General features: G+C 46.0%; 1 protein-coding gene across 2 annotated transcripts in view; it reads left to right on the top strand.

Moving 5' to 3' along the window:
- The window catches only part of COLEC11 (collectin subfamily member 11), a 39133-nt gene that overhangs the window by 10798 nt on the left and 13276 nt on the right, over positions 1–15059 (top strand). For both annotated transcript variants that reach the window (XM_038739818.1, XM_038739817.1), the window contains exons 3-4: positions 6938–7009; positions 13609–13680. In XM_038739818.1, coding sequence (XP_038595746.1) covers positions 6938–7009; positions 13609–13680 — 144 coding nt within the window. The remainder of the gene's footprint in view (positions 1–6937; positions 7010–13608; positions 13681–15059) is intronic.

Here is a 15059-nt window from a genome sequence, read left to right as displayed (position 1 = left end):
CAGAGCACTGTGCTAAGCGCTTGGGAAGTACAAGTTGGCAACACATGGAGACGGTCCCTACCCAACAGTGGGCTCACAGTCTAAAAGGGGGAGGTACAAAGTAATCAAGTTGTCCCGCATGGGGCTCACGGACTTAATCCCCGTTTAACAGATGAAGTAACTGAGGCCCAGAGAAGTGAAATGACTTGCCCAAAGTCACCCAGCTGACAGGTGGCGGAGCCGGGATTTGAACCCGTGGCCTCTGACTCCAAAGCCCGGGCTCTTTCCACTGAGCCACACTGCTTCTCTAAGCAGCTTCATCCAGAGAAGCAGTGTGGCTCGGTGGAAAGAGCCCGGGGTTGGGAGCCAGAGGTCGTGAGTTCTAATCCCAGCTCTGCCACATGTCAGCTGTGTGACTTTGGGCAAGTCATTTCACTTCTCTGGGCCTCAGTTCCCTCATCTGGAAAATGGGGATCAAGACTGTGAGCCCTCCGTGGGACAACCTGATCACCTGTACGTACGTACAGTGAAGTGTATGTACGTTGTACGTATTTATTACGTACTTACGTATTTATTTCCCTTCAAGGCCCTGCTGAGAGCTCACCTCCTCCAGGAGGCCTTCCCAGACTGAGCCCCTTCCTTCCTCTCCCCCTCGTCCCCCCTCTCCATCCCCCCCCGCCTTACCTCCTTCCCTTCCCCACAGCACCTGTATATATGTATAGATGTTTGTACGGATTTATTACTCTATTTATTTATTTATTTATTTATTTTACTTGTACATATCTATTCTATTTATTTTATTTTGTTAGTATGCTTGGTTTTGTTCTCTGTCTCCCCCTTTTAGACTGTGAGCCCACTGGTGGGTAGGGACTGTCTCTATATGTTGCCAATTTGTACTTCCCAAGCACTTAGTACAGTGCTCTGCACATAGTAAGTGCTCAATAAATACGATCGATGATTTATTACTCCATTTATTTTACTTTGTACATATTTATTCTATTTATTTTATTCTGTTAATATGTTTCATTTTGTTGTCTGTCTCCCCCTTCTAGACTGTGAGCCCGCTGTTGGGTAGGGACCGTCTCTAGATGTTGCCAACTTGTACTTCCCAAGCGCTTAGTACATTGCTCTGCACACAGTAAGCGCTCAATAAATACGATTGATTGATTGATTGACTCCCTTCATCCAGAGAAGCAGCGTGGCTCAGTGGAAAGAGCCCGGGCTTGGGAGTCAGAGGGCGTGGGTTCTAATCCCAGCTCTGCCACATGTCAGCTGTGTGACTTTGGGCAAGTCACTTCACTTCTCTGGGCCTCAGTTACCTCATCTGGAAAATGGAGATCAAGACTGTGAGCCCTACGTGGGACAACCTGATCACCTGTACGTATGTACAGTGAAGTGTACGTACATTTGTATGTATTTATTACTCTATTAATTTATTTTACTTGTACATATTTATTCTATTTATTTTATTCTGTTAATATGTTTGGTTTTGTTCTCTGCCTCCCCCTTCTAGACTGTGAGCCCACTGTTGGGTCAGGACCATCTCTATATGTTGCCAACTTGGACTTCCCAAATGCTTAGTACATTGCTCTGCACACAGTAAACGCTCAATAAATATGATTGAATGAATGAATCACCTTGTATCCATCCCAGCGCTTAGAACAGTGCTTGGCACATAGCAAGCACTTAACAAATACCATCATTAATATTATTATTATTTATGGATGTCTCCGTTGGAGTTGAAGTCTTCTGATGGTTCCAAGCGCTGGGCGAGACAGTTCCTTCATAATTAAAACTGTGGCATTTCATTCATTCATTCATTCAATCATATTCATTGAGCGCTTACTGTGTGCAAAGCACTAGACTAAGCGCTTGGAAAGTACAGATCGGCAACAGATAGAGATAGTCCCTACCCAACAACGGGCTCACAGTCTAGAAGGGGGAGATAGACAACAAAGCAAAACAAGTTAACTTTTGTTAATAATAATAATGATGGTATTTGTTAAGCACTTACTATGTGCAAAGCATTGTTCTAAGCGCTGGAGAGATACAAGATGATCAGGTTATCCCACATAGGGCTCACAGTCCTAATACCCATTTTACAGATGTACACCTGTATATTTACACCTGTTTACATTTTACACCTGTATATATGTATATATGTTTGTACATATTTATTACTCTTTATTTATTTATTTATTTTACTTGTACATATCTATTCTATTTATTTTATTTTGTTAGTGTGTTTGGTTTTGTTCTCTGCCTCCCCCTTTTAGACTGTGAGCCCGCTGTTGGGTAGGGACTGTCTCTATATGTTGCCAATTTGTACTTCCCAAGTGCTTAGTACAGTGCTCTGCACATAGTAAGCACTCAATAAATACGATTGATGATGATGATGAGGTAACTGAGGCTCAGAGAAGTGAAGTGACTTGCCTAAAGTCACACAGCTGACAATTGGTGGAGCTGGGATTTGAACCCATGACCTCTGACTCCCAAGCCCGGGCTCTTTCCACTGAGCCACTCCGCTTCTCTAAGTGCTTTCTCTGTACTAAGCGCTAGTATTATAATCCTAATAATGTTGGTATTTGTTAAGAGTTTACCGTGTGCCAAGCACTGTTCTAAGCACTAGGGTGGATGCAAGGTAATCAGGTTGTCCCCCGTGGGGTTCACAGTCTTAATCCCCATTTTACAGTTGAGGTAACTGAGGCACAGAGAAGTTAAGTGGCTTGCTCAAGGTCATCCAGCAGACAAGCGGCGGAGCCGGGATTTGAACCCGTGACCTCTGACTCCCAAGCCCGGGCTCTTTCCACTGAGCCACACTGCTTTCCCCTGCAGATAGATGCAGGGTAATCCTGCCAGACACCGTCCCTGTCACATATAGACTGTGAGCCCACAGTTGGGTAGGGACCGTCTCTATATGTTGCCAACTTGGACTTCCCAAGCGCTTAGTACAGTGCTCTGCACACAGTAAGCGCTCAATAAATACGACTGAATGAATGAATGAATATGGGACTCAGGGTCTGGAGGAGAACGGGCTATTAATCCTCATTTTGCAGTGGAGGAAACTGAGGCAGCGAGAAGTTGCTTCAGTGACTCGCCCTAGGTCACATCATCATCAATCGTATTTATTGAGCGCTTACTGTGTGCAGAGCACCGTACTAAGCGCTTAGTCCAGTGCTCTGCACACAGTAAGCGCTCAATAAATACGATTGATTGAAGTGAGGGAGCCGGAATTAGAACCCAGGCCCGTGCTCTTTCCTCTAGGTCACGCCGCTTCCATCCGAGGTTTGTCCCAGGAATGGGAATGAGAGTGGAGGGAAACGGAGGAGTGAGGCATTCCTGAAGGGATTGTTTGGATCTTACAACGTAAAAGCTCCTTGAGGGCAGACTCAGTTTCCCTTCGCGCCCACCACGGAGGTCCTCAAACAGCTGGGGCCTGGCACGGTGGCTAGAGCCTGAGAGTCAAAAGGTCGTGGGTTCTAATCCCGGCCAAGCATTGTTCTAAAGCGCTCTGCACACAGTAAGCGCTCAATAAATAAATACGATTGATGATAAAGCGTTATTATTTTTATTAATAATAAGATTACTTTACAAAGCTATCACTAATCTAGGAAAAAACCAGAAATCTTCCAATCTAGCTGAAGCTCATGCTGGTACTTCAGAGTCCTGTTATGTCGTTCTCAACTTGCGTAGCTCAGTGGAAAGAGCCCGGGCTTTGGAGACAGAGGTCGTGGGTTCAAATCCCGGCTCCACCAACTGTCAGCTGTGTGACTTTGGGCAAGTCACTTAATCATCATCAATCATATTTATTGAGCGCTTACTGTGTGCAGAGCACTGTACTAAGCGCTTGGGAAGTACAAATTGGCAACATATAGAGACAGTCCCTACCCAACAGTGGGCTCGCAGTCTAAAAGGGGGAGACAAAACCAAACATACTACAAAATAAAATAGAATAGATATGTACAAGTAAAATAAATAAATAAATAAATAGAGTAATAAATATGTACAAACACATATACATATATACAGGTGCTGTGGGGAAGGGAAGGAGGTAAGATGGGGGGATGGAGAGGGGGACTTCACTTCTCTGGGCCTCAGTTCCCTCATCTGGAAAATGGGGATTAAGACTGTGAGCCCTATGTGGGACAACCTGATCACCTTGTATCTCCCCAGCGCTTAGAACAGTGCTTTGCACCTAGTAAGCGCTTAATAAATGCCATCATCATCACCTTGTAACCACCCCAACGCTTAGAACAGTGCTTTGCACATAGTAAGCGCTTAATAAATGCCATCATCATCATCATCATCACCTTGTAACCTCCCCAGCGCTTAGAACAGTGCTTTGCACATAGTAAGCGCTTAACAAATATCATTAAAAAAACCTACTTTTCATCCCCATATTATTTTGCTTTCCTTTTTTTTGTGTCTTTCCCCCCCCTTCCCCTGTTTTGTTTTGTTTTGGTTTTTTGATTATTATTATTAATGAATACCTCATTAATAATAGAAGCAGCATTACTTAGGGGAAAGAGCACAGGCCTGAGAATCAGGGGACATGGGTTCTAGTCTTCATTCATTCATTCATTCAATCGTACTTATTGAGCGCTTACTGTGTGCAGAGCACTGTACTAAGCGCTTGGGAAGTACAAGTCGGCAATATATAGGGACGGTCCCCACCCAACAGTGGGCTCACAGTCTAGAAGGGGGAGACAGACAACAAAACAAAATATATTAACAAAATAAAATAAGTAGAATAAATATGTCCACCATTTGGCTACTGTGGGCTGGTCACTTAACTTCTCTGTGCCTACATTTCTTCATCTGTAAAATGGGCGTTCAATATCCAGGCTCTCTTCTACTTGGATTGTGAGCCCCCCGTGAGACCTGATTGTCCTGTATCTGCCCCACTGTTAGGTACAGTGCTTGGCGCATAATAAGCGCTCAACAAATACCGCAATTATTATTATTATTTCCCCATTTCCCCCATTAATAATAATAATAATAACGGTATTTGTTAAGTGCTTATTATGTGCCAAGCACTGTTCAATGCATCGGGGTAATCAGGTTGTAATAATAATAATAATGTTATTTATTAAGCGCTTACTATGTGCCAAGCACTGCTCTAGCGCTGGGCGGGAATACAGGGTAATCAGGTTGCCCCACGTGGTGCTCACAGTCTCAATCCCCACTTTACAGATGAGGTAATTGAGGCACAGAGAAGCTAAGTGGCTTGCCCAAGGTCACACAGCAAACAAGTGGCGGAGTCGGGATTAGAACCCATGTCCTCTGACTCCCAAGCCCGGCTTTTTCCACTAAGCCACGCTGCTTCTCATTTCCCTTGACTTTGTAATTGGATTTTGACGTTACCGCTTATCATTTCTCTTGCTTGCACTGATTCATTCATTCATTCATTCAATCGTATTTATTGAGCGCTTACTGTGTGCAGAGCACTGGACTAAGCGCTTGGGAAGTACAAGTTGGGAACATATAGAGATGGTCCCTACCCAACAGTGGGCTCACAGTCTAGAAGGGGGAGACAGAGAACAAAACAAAACATATTAACAAAATAAAATAAATAGAATAAATATGTACAAATAAAATAAATAAATAGAGTAATAAACTGATCAATTGAGCAAAGGTATTCATTAATAATAATAATAACAATAATATTTGTTAAGCGCTTTCTGTGTGCCAAGCACTGTTCTAAGCACTGGGGGAGATTCAAGGGGATCAGATTGTCCCACATGGGGCTCGCAGTCTTCATCCCCATTAAACAGATGAGGGAACTGAGGCCCAGAGAAGTTAAGTGACTTGCCCAAGGTCACACAGCAGACAAGTGGCAGAGCCGAGAGCTTACTGTGTACAGAGCACTGTACTAAGCTCTTGGGAGAGTACAGTACAGTAGAGTGGGTAGACACATTCCCCGCCCACAAGGAGCTCATAGTCTAGAGAAGCAGCGTGCCTCGGTGGAAAGAGCCCAGGCTTAGGGAGTCAGAGGTCATGGGTTCAAATCCTGACTCCGCCAGTTATCAGCCGTGTGACTTTGGGCAAGACACTTCACTTCTCTGGGCCTCAGTTCCCTCATCTGTATAATGGGGACAAAGACTGTGAGCCCCCCCGTGGGACAACCTGATCACCTTGAAACTTCCCCAGTGCTTTGCACATAGTAAGCACTTAATAAATGCCATCATTATTATTCTCTGGGCCTCAATTCCCTCATCTGGAAAATGGGGATTAAGACTGTGAGCCCCCCTGTGGGACAAACTGGTCACTTGGTATCCTCCCCAGCACTTAGAACAGTGCTTTGCACATAGTAAGCGCTTAATAATAATAATAATAATAATAATAATAATAATGGCATTTGTTAAGCACTTACTATGTGCAGAGCACTGTTCTAAGCGCTGGGGGGGATACAAGGTGATCAGGTTGTCCCACGTGGGGCTCACAGTCTTAATTCCCATTTTACAGAAGAGGGAACTGAGGCTCAGAGAAGTTGTGACTTGCCCAAGGTCACACAGCAGACACGTGGCGGAGCCGGGATTCGAACCCATGACCTCTGACTCCAAAGCCCGTGTTCTTTCCAATGAGCCATGCTGCTTCTCTTAACAAATGGCTTAACAAATGCCATAATTATTATTATTACTATTATTATTATTATTATTATTATTATTGGGGGAGACATGTGAAAAATAAACTACGGCTATGTACGCAAGTGTGGTGGGGTTGAGGGTAGGATGAATTTTAAGTGTTGGATCCCCCTTTTAGACTGTGAGCCCACTGTTGGGTAGGGACTGTCTCTAGATGTTGCCAACTTGTACTTCCCAAGCGCTTAGTACAGTGCTCTGCAGATAGTAAGCGCTCAATAAATACGATTGATGATGATGATGATTTAGTGGATTCCAATGAGTTTCTGGCAACGGTTTCTTGAAATGGCCCTCAACGCGTGTGGTTTGTTTTCTAGGGGAAGTCGGAGACAAAGGAGAGAAAGGGGCTCCAGGCCGGCCCGGGAGAGTCGGCCCCCCGGGAGACAAAGGTAACATCCCGAAGATGGACCTCCTGAAATTCATTCAATCGTATTTATTGAGCGCTTACTGTGTGCAGAGCACTGTACTAAGCATTTGGGAAGTACAAATTGGCAACTTATAGAGAGGGTCCCTTCCCAACAACGAGCTCTCCAACCCCAACAACGACTCAAGTCATTCCCTTCTCTGCTTCTCCACTGCCGCGTGACCTTGAGCAGGTCACTTCACTTCTCTGGGCCTCAGTGACCTCCTCCGTAAAATGGGGATATTGATGGTATTTGTTAAGCGCTTACTATGGGTCAAGCACTGTTCTAAGCACTGAGGGAGAAGCAAGGTGATCAGGTTGTCCCACGTGGGGCTCACAGTCTTTAATCCTCATTTTACGGAGGAGGTCACTGAGGCCCAGAGAAGTGAAGTGACTTGTCTAAAGTCACTTCACTTCTCTGGGCCTCAGTGACCTCATCCATAAAATGGGGGTACTGATGGTATTTGTTAAGCGCTTACTATAGGTCAAGCACTGTTCTAAGCACCGAGGGAGAAGCAAGGCGATCAGGTTGTCCCACGTGGGGCTCACAGTCTTTAATCCTCATTTTACGGATGAGGTCACTGAGGCCCAGAGAAGTGAAGTGACTTGTCCAAAGTCACCCAGCTGACCAGTGGCGGAGCGAGGATTTGAACCCACGACCTCTGACTCCCAAGCCCGGGTTCTTTCTGCTGAATGATGATGATGGTATTTGCTAAGCGCTTATTTCCACTGAATGATGATGATGGTATTTGTTAAGCGCTTACTGTGTGCAAAGCCCTGTTCTAAGCCCTGGGGAGGTTACAAGGTGATTAGGTTGTCCCATGGGGGGGCTCACAGTTTAAATCCCCATTTTCCAGATGAGGTAACTGAGGCCCAGAGAAGTGAAGTGACTTGCCCAGAGTCACGCAGCTGGCAGTTGGCGGAGCCGGGATTTGAACCCACGACCTCTGACTCCAAAGCTCGGGCTCTTTCCACTGAGCCACGCTGCTTCTGTGAAGCTTCATCATCATCATCATCAATCGTATTTATTGAGCGCTTACTATGTGCAGAGCACTGTACTAAGTGCTTGGGAAGTACAAATTGGCAACATCTAGAGACAGTCCCTACCCAACAGTGGGCTCGCAGTCTAAAAGGGGGAGACAGAGAACAAAACCAAACATACTGACAAAATAAAATAAATAGGATAGATATGTACAAGTAAAATAAATAGATAAATAGAGTAATAAATATGCTTCACACTGCTTCACCCTGAAAACTGTGAGTCCCACGTGGGACAGGGACCGCGTCCAACCTGATTTGCTCGTATCCACCCCAGCGCTTAGTACACTGCCCGGCACCTAATAAGCGCTTAACAGATACCACAATTGTCATCATTATTCCTATTATTACTAAGCGCCGGGGAGAAAACGCTGTAATGGAGTTGGTAGGACACGTTCCCTCTTCCTTCCTCTTTTTATAGAAGGAAGTCAAAGATCAAGGAGAAGCAGCGTTGCTCAGTGGCAAGAGCCCGGGCTTTGGAGTCAGAGGTCATGGGTTCAAATCCTGCCTCTGCCAATTGTCAGCTGTGTGACTTTGGGCAAGTTGCTTCACTTCTCTGGGCCTCAGTTCCCTCATCTGTAAAATGGGATGAAGACTGTGAGCCCCCCGTGGGACAACCTGATCACCTTGTAACCTCTCCTCAGCGCTTAGAACGGTGCTTTGCACATAGTAAGCGCTTAATAAATGCCATTCTTATTATTATCTCCAAAAATGAGGCTAATTCAGCTGAATGCTCGCAGGGGGAAGAGATCACTTCAACTTGTGTTTCCGAATAATAAATGCCATCTTCGTCCCCCTGTCTCTTATTGATAAATGCTGTGTGCTGGGCCGTGTTTATTCAAAGGGACAGGAGGTCACTGGGAGGAAATGTAATGTGTTTATGTATCATGTTTTATTTATGGAGTACGTTGATGTCTGTTTAATTTCAAAAACGGATCGCTGAGGACCGCTAGCAGCCTGGTTCAGCTGCTATCATGTCCCATCATGTCTAAGAGTCCAATTCCAATCACAAGGCTCATAAAGTTTCGGAGGCTCTCCTTATCTGAAGCGTTTTGGATGCCTTGGGAAGACACATCAAGGCCCTGCTGAGAGCTCACCTCCTCCAGGAGGCCTTCCCAGACTGAGCCCCTTCCTTCCTCTCCCCCTCGTCCCCCTCTCCATCCCCTCATCTTACCTCCTTCCCTTCCCCACAGCACCTGTATATATGTATATATATATTTGTACATATTTATTACTCTATTTATTTATTTTACTTGTACATATCTATCCTATTTATTTTATTTTGTTAGTATGTTTGGTTTTGTTCTCTGTCTCCCCCTTTTAGACTGTGAGCCCACTGTTGGGAAGGGACTGTCTCTATATGTTGCCAATTTGTACTTCCCAAGCGCTTAGTACAGTGCTCTGCACATAGTAAGCGCTCAATAAATACGATTGATTGATTGATTGATTGATCTCAACTGGGCCTTTTCCTCTTCCTCTCTCCCTCCCTCTTCCTCTCTCTTCTCCTTTCCTTCCTTCTCTCTTTCTCTCCCTCACCCTCTTCCTTTTCCTCTTCCTCTCTCTCTCCCTCCTTCTATCTCTCCCTCTTCCTCTCTTCCTGCCTCTCTTCTCCCTCTCTCTCCCTCCCTCTCTATCTCCTTCCCCCTTCCCTCCCTTCTCCCTTTGTCTCCCTCTCCTTCTCCCTCACCCCCTTCCTTTTTTCCTCTTCCTCTCCCACTCTTTCCCTCCCTCTCTTCTCCTTTCCTCCTCTCTCTCCCTCTCTCTTTGATCTCTCCTCCTCCTCCTTCCCCCTCTTCCTCTCTCCCTCTCTCTCCCTCTCCCTCTCTCTCTTCTCCTTTCCTTCCTTCTCTCTCTCCCTCACCCTCTTCCTTTTCCTCTTCCTCTCTCTCTCCCTCCTATCTCTCCCTCTCCCTCTCTTCCTGCCTCTCTTCTCCCTCTGTCTCTCTTCCTCTCTCCCTCCCTCTCTCTCTTCTCCTTTCCCCTCCCTCTCTTCTCCCTTTCTTTCCCTCTCCTTCTCCCCACCCTCTTCCTTTTCCTCTTCCTCTCTCCCTCCCTCTTCCTCTCTCTTCTCCTTTCCTTCCTTCTCTCTTTCTCTCCCTCACCCTCTTCCTTTTCCTCTTCCTCTCTGTCTCCCTCCTTCTATCTCTCCCTCTTCCTCTCTTCCTGCCTCTCTTCTCCCTCTCTCTCCCTCCCTCTCTATCTCCTTCCCCCTTCCCTCCCTTCTCCCTTTGTCTCCCTCTCCTTCTCCCTCACCCCCTTCCTTTTTTCCTCTTCCTCTCCCACTCTTTCCCTCCCTCTCTTCTCCTTTCCTCCTCTCTCTCTCCCTCTCTCTTTGATCTCTCCTCCTCCTCCTTCTCCCTCTTCCTCTCTCCCTCTCTCTCCCTCAGCCTCTGGCCAGAGCCCAGCTGACTCTGATGCCCACAGGCCCTGGTCCTTGGGCATTGGTCTGGTGGTGAGGGGGTCCCAGTGACTGATGAAGCAGGTGTTGGGGGAGAGGCTAGAGGAGGGGGTCCCACCCCTGCCAACCATGAAAAGTCCCACAACCAGAGAGCAGGGAGCCTCGACTGGCACTAACCAGTTTTCCCTTCAGACCACCAGCCTTGAGCCGGGCAGCCCTGAGAGGGTTTCGTCCACACCCCCAAGCCTGTCTGAAAGGAGTCCGTATGATTCATGAGAAAGAATCGGCACATAAATATCCCTAAATCATTCGAGGGGAGCATTAACTGCCAGATCTCTTGAGGCGGGCTAACAGCGAAAGGCTTTTAAATCCTCCTCCAGCTATAATTTACGTACAACGCCGGCATAAGTTCTCTACTCCTTGAATACATCAACTGCTGAAAGAAATCGTTAATTAATCTCTCAGTTAAGGTGGGAAAATTTATGTGGAAAAAAGTCCAATTACATTAATCATTCCACGGATTTCTTCTAGGGTGAATCCCCTAGAGCCTAACGGTCTCTGCTTATCTGTCTGCACTCTGACACATCTTTTTAGAAGAGGCATCTTAATTCCGGCACTGGTCAAACACTCACTTTGGGCTGAGCCTTGGGTAGATACATGGAGTGCCCAGATGAGGAAACTGAGGCCCACAGAGGTTAGATGACGTTCCCAGGGTCACAAAGCCCGTGTCCAACATGGAGCTCACAGTCTAAGGAACTAGTTCTCCCAAGAAATTGGAGGCAGAAAACGGCAACAGGGACAGGCAAGTTTTGAGAAATGATAGAAATATTTAGAGGAAAAGTGATTTAAGTTCGAATGCCCAAGGGAAGTTTAACTTTCATTCATTCATTCGTTCAATCGTATTTATTGAGCGCTTACTGTGTGCAGAGCACAGGACTAAGCGTTTGGGAAGTCCAAGTCAGCACCATAGAGAGATGGGCCCTACCCAACGACGGGCTCACAGTCTAGAAGGGGGAGACGGACAACAAAACAAAACATGGGGATGGGTGTCAAAATCGTCAGAACAAATAGAGCAGCAGCATGGCTCAGTGGAAAGAGCCCGGGATTTGGAGTCAGAGGTCATGGGTTCAAATCCCGGCTCTGCCAACTGTCAGCTGTGTGACGAGGCAAGTCACTTCACTTCTCTGGACCTCAGTTCCCTCATCTGGAAAATGGGGATGAAGACTGTGAGCCCCCCGTGGGACAACCTGATCACCTTGGAACCTCGTCAGTGCTTAGAATGGTACTTTGCACATCGTAAGCACTTAATAAACATTATTATTATTATTATTATTAATAATAAATAGAATTAAAGCTATATGCACATCATTAACAAAATATATAGAACAGTAAATATTTACAAGTAAACTAAATAGAGTAATAAATCTGTATAAACATATCTACAGGTGCTATGGGAAGGGGAAGGAGGTAGGGCTGGGTGGATTGATCCCACTGTTGGATAGGGACCATCTCTATATGTTGCCAACTTGTACTTCCCAAGTGCTTAGTACAGTGCTCTGCACACAGTAAGCGCTCAATAAATATGACTGACTGAATGAATTTGCCTGAAGAAGCAAATTTAAACATCAGCAGAAATGATTCCGGTCGGTCTTTTCCATGCGGAAGGTTCCAGGAAAAAAAGCGGTCCGGTAGAGAGAACCGATTGAGTACATCTGTGTGGGTGAATCAGTCAATCGGTGGTATTTATTGAGGACTTAGTGGGTGACATGCACTGTACTGAGCGCTTGGGAAAGTACGGATGTTTGTAGGTCTGATCCCTGCTCTCGGTGAGTTTTGACCAGAGCTGGAGAGGAAGGAAGTTTCAGGCGGGGATGGGAACTGAAGGTCGGCAGGGAAAGAGGCAAGAATGAGGTGCAATGAGTGGGATCGCTTGAGGGGAAAGAGTATGAGCTGGGATGAGGTGGGGGAAGAGAGTGGTTGAATCTGAGAAAGAGAATAGGCCAACTTGTCCTTCCCAAGCGCTTAGTACAGTGCTCTGCACACAGTAAGCGCTCAATAAATACGATTGATTGATTGAAAGAGCAGAATCCAGTTCTGCCCCTCTCTTTTTTGGAATTGTTATGTTATATTAACGTCTATCTCCCCCTCTAGACCGTAAGCTCCTTGTGGATAGTGTCCATCAACTCTGTTGTATTGTACTCTCCCAAGCACTTAGTACAGTGCTCTGCACACAGGAAATGCTCAATAAGTACCATTGATTAATTGGAACCTCAGTTGTCATCCTTTCCCCCGCCCTACCTCCTTAATAATAATAATGATAATGGCATTTATTAAGTGCTTACTATGTGGCAAGCACTGTTCTAAGCGCTGGGGAGGTTACAAGGTGATCAGGTTGTCCCATGGGGGGCTCACAGTCTTCATCCCCATTTTCCAGATGAGGGAACTGAGGCCCAGAGAAGTGAAGTGACTTGCCCAAAGTCACACAGCTGACGTGGAAAGAGCCCAGGCTTTGGAGTCAGAGGTCATGGGTTCAAATCCCGGCTCTGCCAATTGTCTTCAAACATTTGATGCTTTAGTCCTCCAGATTATAAATGCATTATGGGCAGGGAGCGTGTCTGCTCATTTTATTGTAGTGTAATAATGATAATAATAATGACGGCATTTGTTAAGCACTTACTATGTGCCAAGCACTGTTCTAAGCGCTGGGGCTGGTACAGGGTAATCAGGTTGTCCCACGTGGGGCTCCCAGTCTTAATCCCCATTTTACAGATGAGGGAACTGAGGCCCAGAGAAGTCACACAGCAGGCAAGTGGCTGTACTCTCCCAAGCACTTAGTAAAGTTCTTTTCCCACGTGGGGCTCACAGCCTCAATCCCCACTTCCCAGCTGAGGGAACTGAGGCCCAGAGAGGTCAAATGACTTACCCAAGGCCACACAGCGGACAAGCGGCCGAGCCGGCGTCAGAACCCACTCCACCACGTTGCCTCTCGTGTTTGTGATTCTTTTTTCAAGAGGGGGATAATCTTGCCAACTTGTACTTCCCAAGTGCTTAGTCCAGTGCTCTGCACGCCGTAAGCACTCAATAAATACGATTGATTGATTGATTGATTGATTGATTCTAAATATCTGTTACTGTCTTGCTTTGCGCAGGATATATGGGAGACCAAGGACAGAAGGGCAGCGTGGGTCGCCATGGAAAGATCGGTCCCATTGGTTCAAAAGGTATTCCGCCTCCAATTTTGTTCCCCTCTCACTTCCCCACTTCCAGGATCTATTATTATTATTATTATTATTATTCCAGGATCTACAGGGAAAACCACTGCTGGTGGTTCTTCGGGATGAGTGCGACAGGTGCTGGCTGAAATGACTCGGACCAGTTTCCGTCTTGATCCATCATCTATCCATTCAATCGTATTTAGTGAGCGCTTCCTGTGTGCAGAGCACTGGACTAAGCGCTTGGGAAGTCCAAGTTGGCAACATCGAGAGACGGTCCCTACCCGACAGCGGGCTCACAGTCTAGAAATCACGAATGGTAGAACTTGCAATCCTGTAATAATAATAATAATAATAATAACAACGATGGCATTTATTAAGCGCTTACTCCATGCAGAGCACTGTTCTAAGCGCTGGGGTGGTTACCAGGTGATCAGATTGTCCCACGGGGGGCTTACAGTCTCATCCCCATCAGTTTTCATCCCCCTTTTCCAGATGAGGGAACTGAGGCCCGGAGAATAATAATAATAATAATAATAATAATAATAATAATAATAATAATAAGAATAATAATAATAACATTTGTTAAGCACTTACTATGTGCAAAGCACTGTACTAAGCGCTGGGGGGGATACAGGGTGATCAGGTTGTCCCACGTGGGGCTCACAGTATTAATCCCCATTTTACAGATGAGGTAACTGAGGCCCGGAGAAGCAAAGTGACTTGTCCAAAGTCACACAGCTGACAATTGGCGGAGCAGGGATTTGAACCCACGACCTCTGACTCATTCATTCAATCATATTTATTGAGCGCTTTCATTCATCCAATCGTATTTATTGAGCACTTACTGTGTGCAGAGCACTGTACTAAGCGCTTGGGAAGTACAAGCTGGTAACATATAGAGACGGTCCCTACCCAATAGCGGGCTCACAGTCTTCAAAGCTCATGCTGTTTCCACTGTACTTATCAATCACATCAGTGGTATTTATTGAGCGTTTACTAGAGGAGCAGCGTGGCTCAGTGGAAAGAGCCCAGGCTTGGGAGCCAGAGGGTGTGGGTTCTAATCCCGGCTCTGCCCATTGTCAGCTGTGTGACTTTGGGCAAATCACTTCACTTCTCTGTGCCTCAGTGACCTCATCTGGAAAATGGGGATTAAGATTGTGAGCCCCCCGTGGGACAACCTGATCACCTTGTAACCTCCCCGGCGCTTAGAACAGTGCTTTGCACATAGTAAGCGCTTAATAAATGCCATCATTATTATTATTATTCTCTGGGCCTCAGTTACCTCATCTGTAAAATGGGGATTAAGATTGTGAGCCACACGTGGGACAACCTGATCACTTTGTATCCCCCCAGCGCTTAGAACAGTGCTTTGCACATAGTAAGCA

Source organism: Tachyglossus aculeatus, chromosome X1 (genome assembly GCF_015852505.1).
Source record: "Tachyglossus aculeatus isolate mTacAcu1 chromosome X1, mTacAcu1.pri, whole genome shotgun sequence".
In the NCBI taxonomy this organism is placed as follows: domain Eukaryota; kingdom Metazoa; phylum Chordata; class Mammalia; order Monotremata; family Tachyglossidae; genus Tachyglossus; species Tachyglossus aculeatus.
The sequence above is the reverse complement of the archived record's forward strand: the minus strand, read 5'-3'. Positions and strand labels throughout refer to the sequence as shown.